Consider the following 6,830-nt stretch of genomic DNA (forward strand, 5'->3'; position numbering starts at 1 on the left):
ATGTAACCATGTTTCTCTGCAAAAAAGATACAGCTCAAAATTGGAAAAAGTAAAAACCTTACCACTGTTAAAGGCCTTATTTGTCTAATCCTTACTATGTACCTACTTTGCATTAGTACATTAGTAATCTTTTGCTCTTACTTTAGTAAGCATTAGACAAAGATTAGGGACATGAGCAACTTAATAGTAGTAAGAGTTTTTTTTTTTGAGTTTTGAGTTGTGTCGTTATTGCAGAGGACCATCAATATACTATACATTAATTTATCCACATACATACGTACCTCAAAATCGCTTAGTGAAGATTAATGATCACATCTTATTCACAGCATTTGCATTAACATATCAACTTTATGGCGCTTTAACTCAATTCAAAGTTCGAATCAACCAGCCTTTTTCTATCCTGGCCAGCCGCCGCAGCCACCAGCGACAAGCGACTACACATATATTTAGAAATTAAACTTACCGCTGACTTTTCTGCCAAACTGACAGGCGTTCGCGGAATACGCTTGTCTAGCAACCATCGCTCACTGTTAACCTACTTAATTTAGCGCCTGCACTGAGTGGCATAAGGCAGAGGCCCGAACGAGGCTGCGTACACAATACAATTTATTTACCATAAGTCGAACTGTGGCGTCTGTGCGAAGGGGAGCAGAACGAGCGCTAAAGAGCTACAGTAACAGAGCTGGAGCTGGGCGTCAACTTCAACTGCTTCTTTTTTTATTTTTTCTGTTGCATGCACGCATTAGCGAAAAATGTCAAATATGACAGCTTCACTGACAAGCGCCAAACGTTCAGGAAAACAGCAACAGAATAAAGGCGGATAAGCAAATAGGCGACCAACCGCATTAAATAAATGTGTAAACCAGGCGATTGCTAAAAAGCGAATCATTAAAGAGTCTGCTTACTAAACTATTTTATGGGCAGATGAAATGCAAAAACAAGGTAAACGAAGTTTCCATTTCATTGGAAATTAAGCCACTGTTTGGGTAAACTCTAAATTGGTGCAGGCCTCTAGGGCTTCCACAGGAAGAGCTAATGAAAAGTAAGTAGGATGGGTGATTATTTAAAAAAAAGTCAACTAGCAGGCTAAATATGACAAGGGTATACATCGGCTAACAAGCTGATAATTGGTTTGAGAAATAGAGAAGAAGAAGAAGAATGGGGTGAAGTTAAACTGCGCAAAGGAGCGTTCCATCGATGAATTGCATTTGGATGAAAATTGGTTAAAAAAAACAGGGCAACTGTCTTCCAACTCAACGCAGTCTTTTGTAAGACAATTGTCAATTCTGGCAAATATATAACTGGAAGGTCTGCATCTTAGCGTTATGCTGTTCGCCTTTCAGCAATTAAATTAAAAAAAATAAAAATATTTTTCATTTTAAAACAATAAACAGTAATATATAAAAGAACATGTCATAAAAATATGAAAAAAACTAAAAAAAATTTTTAAAAATTTAAAGAAATTGGCACAAAAAAATTAATAAATTAGAAAAAAATGTATAAAAATGGATGGAAAAATTGTATAAAATGGTACTTAAATACCAAATATTAAAAAAAAATATTTTTAAAACAACGTCTAAAAATTTAAAGAAAATGAAAGTAAAAAAGCCAAAAAAATAAAATAAGATTCTAAAAATTAAATGATATAAAAAAATATTTTTTTTCTTTTCAACACAATAAAATTTGAAAATTAAATGAAAATGAAATTAATGTTAAAAATACAATTTAAAAATAGCTTTCTAAAAATCAAATGAAATTTAAAAGATATACATTTTTTTAACAATAAAATCTAAAAATTAAAAAAAAATTAAGCTTTAACAGGCAAAATTTTATGTAAAAGAGAAAAGTAAAATAAGTTCCCATAATTTAAATTAAATTAAAAAAAAAAGATTCTCTCTTTAACACAATAACAGCTAAACATTAAAAAAAAATAAATTGTGAAAGCAAAAATATAAATAAAAAAAAATAAATAAGTAAGAAACTTTTGTAAGAAGTAAGTGCAATCAAGATATATACATACATTTTGCTTTATAAAAAAATAAATTATAAAAGAAATTTGAATTAAAAATTAAAAATAATGTCAATTTAAAAAAAAATCCACTGCCGGAGACTCGAACTCGGATCTTTCGAGTCGCACACCTGTGCTTTGCTCACTTGAAAATGTGACAGCTGTAGAGACGAGCGCCAAATGATATACAAGTGCTTCCTCTCAAATAGCTTTTCTCCACGAATGCTAAATGAGAGAGCTTGTTTTCTAAGGCTAGAATAACAAAAGTCTTTCGAACTACCTTGTTATCTGTCCTTCATTTGTCTTACGAAAGACTTTTCACTACCTTAGCCTGAATTGCCGTGTAAAGCTCAAAAAGCTAGAAAACGTGCGGGCATAATGAATTAAATTTTGTTGGAAATCTCTACAAAGTCTATCAGCCCGATTAGCCCTCATTCAGGCTTGGTGGCCTTAGAGGCCACTAACTTTAAACTAGCTGTCTTGAGAGACCTAGACACCATTTTGTGGAGCGCGGTGAAATCTTTTTATGTTAAGCCGGTTATCATCTGGGCGAATCTTTATTGCCGTTGAGCCAGTTAGCATCTGGAGCGTACCTTTAAATATGTTTTATTTACCTACCTGGTTAAAGTATGTAAATAACCCAAGGATTTGTATCACTAAGAAGCTAAAAATCTTTGATACCTGCTCCAGATCGATAATGTTCTACGGAGCTCAAGTGTGGAGCGCAGACAAATATGAATCTGTGGAAAAACTCCTGCGTTTTTTCATAAAAAAGGTTATATTTTTGCCCTCCAACACACCGAACTACATGCTACATCTAGAAACAAAGTTACTACCTCAATATGTCCACACGTTACGCTTGCATATGTATTTCATTTTGCGTTGCCTAAAGCTACCACCTAACAGGCTTCCTTGTATTCTTGCGGAAGAATCCATTCGTTTGAATACATATTGGGCAAAGAAATGGCATCATATCGCTGATACGATAAATATGAATCCTCTTAGTGACTTTTCTCCTGACTCCGTTACGACGTATATACCCNAACAGGCTTCCTCGTATTCTTGCGGAAGAATCCATTCGTTTGAATACATATTGGGTAAAGAAATGGCATCATATCGCTGATACGATAAATATGAATCCTCTTAGTGACTTTGCTCCTGACTCCGTTGCGACGTATATACCGTTGCTTCTAAGCAATTTAGTAGAGAGGGAATTCTGCGGCTATCGTGAGTTTGCTCAAAAGACCACGTCACATGACCTTTACCCGAGTTTGATCCCCGCAGATACGATGTATTTTAATGACCAGTATAGCGCTCATGCTATAAGTGTAATTTTTCGTGCAGGAGGTGGCCTACTCAATTTAAACGCAAGAGAGTACAAAAAGGTAATTTCAGATACCTNGTGCAAGAGGTGGCCTACTCAATTTAAACGCAAGAGAGTACAAAAAGGTAATTTCAGATACCTGTACGATCTGCAATCTATGCGAATCGGAGAACATGTTCCATGTCATTGGTACCTGCCCAATGTATAGAAATATTCGTCGCAAATATTTTGGTGAAAGTGTTCTCGATATGGCTAAAGTCGTAAGCATATTAAGTGGTACCGACTATCATGCGCTTTATATTTACTTGGAGAGATGTCTTAAGTATAGGGAGCTAATACTAAATGAGTTCTCATGAGCGAAATGGCTAAAAGAATAACAAAAAAAAAAAAATATCAAAGTGTCTGAATTTTATGTTTTGTTTATCTGACTGTCGACTTATCGTCATCGTCGTATGCTTCTTATTCAATTGCATTGTATAAATTATATCTTTTCATATGAATAATGTATTTAAAATTTGCAATCAGTATTTAGCTCTTAAGATACACTTACTTATGTAATGTCTTTGTAAAGTACACAATTGAATAAAGAAACATCAACTAACTAACTAACTATATTTTTTTGAATCTAAGTATAATGTTAACGGGTTCTCATTCGGAGCTCTTTGCTACATTTAAAGCAGCGATCTGGATAATTGGTAAAAGGTGCCGCAGAAAGTGGCAATGCCCCTTCTACAACCAAAGCTTTAGTTGGTGTTCAAATAAATAGTAATATTCTTTGTTTTTTTTTCATTGCAGTGTTATATTTTACATGATTTATACACCTATCCGCAAATGCACGAATTTACCATTTTATATACTTACATGCATATATGTATATACTTATTGTGAATCTACTTACATGTAAATATTTATCTATACTTATATCTTATTAACAACTTTTCGGCTTTGTACAAAGTCAATGTTCATTAAAATCGGATCAAAATATAAATTTTATTCAACCGCACGCGATCAATTGCTAAAATTTAATGCATTGGAGAGCCAAAGAATTTATCTACATAAAATATAGTAATTTGTTGAGAATACATGAACTCTTTTTCCATTGGAATTTAATACAAATGATTAAAAATATAAAAATAAAGTGAACCTTATTATATGCAGGAATATCTTCTGAGATGACACAATGAATGTTATCGTTGCACTTTTTGCACAAAAATTAGTGGCATTATGAATATTTTTCAAAGGCCATAAGTAATTTAGGAACCTTAAGTCTATGGAAATTTAAAGATCTTTTCCGAGCGCTTACACATGAGTCATTTATTTTGAGAGGGGCACAAGTCACTTGACACCTCTTGTCAACGGTTATTCGTTCAACTTCGTCAACCAAAGGTAAAAGATTTCGTCATAGTTTATGACGAGAGAAAGATTTACAGATGCGTTCGGTTACAAGTAGAAGGTCATTTAAGCACAAGAGGTACGAAGTATATGTATATATTCTCATGATGTGTACGAGTTAGGGAGGTGGAGTGGCTTAGAGGGAAAAGCCTTTCAAGATCATCGTCCAACTAAAAACTCTGAATATTGTAGGAAAAAAGCGAACTAAAAATATTCCGTGCATCATTTCTCAAACTTTCTCTATCCGCCCTGGCGATGAGTTGCCAGTGATCTGTCACATGATTTTAGAAACAATGGGATTTTTTTTGTTCCACTTGATCCATGCTCAATAGACCGCAGTTTAATAACAAGTACTCAAAATGCGCTGTATTGCAACGTAATTAAAATAACTTCCTACATGAAAATGCGATTTTCATGTATTTGTGCTATCAATGATTTTAGTTAGTCGCTCATAAAAACATCATCCTATAAATAACAGGCGATCAAAATAATTATTGGCATTGTTTCGGAAAATCCGGTGAAAAATCTGCTCTCGACATGAAGTACTCTACGTACGTAATTGTCGTCCTTTGTACGCTTAGTGGATTATTAAGGGTAAATATTAAAGAATCTCTAAACGAAGCTATGAATTTACTAGAACCAAATTTCAGGCTGAGCAAACATATACTGTGAAAAATGAGAGATTCGAAAGTTTCAAAGGCATGAAGGAGACCGTATTTCATATGAGTGAATTAAAATTAATCGGACGGCAACGTCTAATCAATGGCACCGTCACATTCGACGACGACATGGCTAGCGACCACTATAAAGCCCAAATAGAGCTATTCTCCTCACCACAGGGCGATGATCAGTACAAGAAGTTGCCTATGGGTGTGCCGCGCACCCCTATTTGTGAGGCTATGAAAGATTTGTACACCAAAATACTGCAGCCGTCGCTTATTGAGGGGGAAAATACCAATTTCCCATTTATTCCTGAGGAAGGTCTTTGTCCTATACCGAAAGGTGAATACTACATAAAGAATGTGGAGCTTAACATCGACTCTTGGCCAAACCAAGCACCGCGTGGAATTATAAAAGCAGTGTTAACAATTTTCAAAGACGAGATAAATGTCGGTGGCGGTACATTGTATATACGTATCGAAGATCGTGAATAAGCGCAGGAGATAGCGTATTGACTTTGATAGTTAGTACTTAAAAATTATTAGCTATTGAATATGAAGTGAATATTATAAATAAATGTGGTAGTACATACATACATAGGTACATATTCGTACATACATATGTTCGCAGCAAATAATTAAAATTGTTTTAAAATTGAAATGAAGTGTGGCCTAACTGGGAAAAAGGAATGCGGAATCTTGAGATTGGGTGGATGTTTGGCATGAATGTCGAATATTTATTCTGAAAAAATTTCTGAAAAATTAAAAGAAGAAATGTGTGTCCAAGACCCCAATAAGAAGAGTTTCTTCTACTTTGGCTAAGTTCAGTTAAAGACCGATGGTATTTCTGAAATGGTCACATTTACAGATGGTGTATTTAAGGTAAGGAGTTTTGATTTTGCTGTGTCCGTACCTCGTGGGGCCGTGCAGGTCACAATATTGCCCGAAGTAATTTTAAGGGTCATAAATAGAGGAGATATTTTCATTTATTTGTACTTGTATATTGCTTATGCATTTATTTCGTACGTAAGTGTGTGTAATATGTTTCGACTGCCGTGCTGTGAAAATATGAAATCCTTTCTTAAGTTGTCCTTTCAGAGGCATAAAAGCTGTAGTTGGCAGGTTCCATAATGCAGATGCAGAAGCTATCAAACGAGTTGTCGGAGTGACAATAGGATTATAAGAAATCAATAAATATACTCTTATTTTTTTTAAGCTAATAAAATTAGGAGGATGAAATTCGAGGATGTGGTCGTGTGTACAAAAATAAATATTAAAGTTTTAAGGATATGCAAGGACAAAATTTTAAGAGCACATTTTCTATTAATATAGAGGATATTTTTTTTTTAGATAAGAGTTGCCACATTTTTCAAAGTTAAACTCAATCAAATATTAAGTTAAATAAAATATTCCAACATAGTGGGTGTCAAAAGAAAAAAGGTTCAAA

The 6,830-nt window shown here is 34.1% G+C and overlaps 1 protein-coding gene across 1 annotated transcript; it reads left to right on the forward strand.

The window, feature by feature from the left end:
* The first annotated feature begins 5,228 nt into the window (after positions 1-5,228).
* LOC108374727 (uncharacterized) lies at positions 5,229-5,934 on the forward strand. The gene is made up of 2 exons (XM_017630724.1): positions 5,229-5,318; positions 5,375-5,934. The coding sequence occupies exons 1-2, from the start codon at positions 5,262-5,264 to the stop codon at positions 5,876-5,878; spliced, it is 561 nt and encodes a 186-aa protein (XP_017486213.1). The 5' UTR covers positions 5,229-5,261; the 3' UTR covers positions 5,879-5,934.
* The last annotated feature ends 896 nt before the right edge of the window (positions 5,935-6,830 follow it).

The sequence above is a fragment of the Rhagoletis zephyria genome, unplaced genomic scaffold, assembly GCF_001687245.7.
Source record: "Rhagoletis zephyria isolate East Lansing unplaced genomic scaffold, Rhagoletis_zephyria_1.1 Rzeph_scaffold_08059, whole genome shotgun sequence".
NCBI classification, from domain to species: domain Eukaryota; kingdom Metazoa; phylum Arthropoda; class Insecta; order Diptera; family Tephritidae; genus Rhagoletis; species Rhagoletis zephyria.

What these genes read in the sequence shown, in the direction of transcription:
- LOC108374727 (XM_017630724.1), top strand. Translation starts at nt 5,262, where the DNA reads ATGAAGTACTCTACGTACGTAATTGTCGTCCTTTGTACGCTTAGTGGA. An exon ending in CGCTTAGTGGATTATTAAGG is followed by an intron (nt 5,319 to 5,374) that starts GTAAATATTAAA and finishes ACCAAATTTCAG; the next exon opens with GCTGAGCAAACATATACTGT.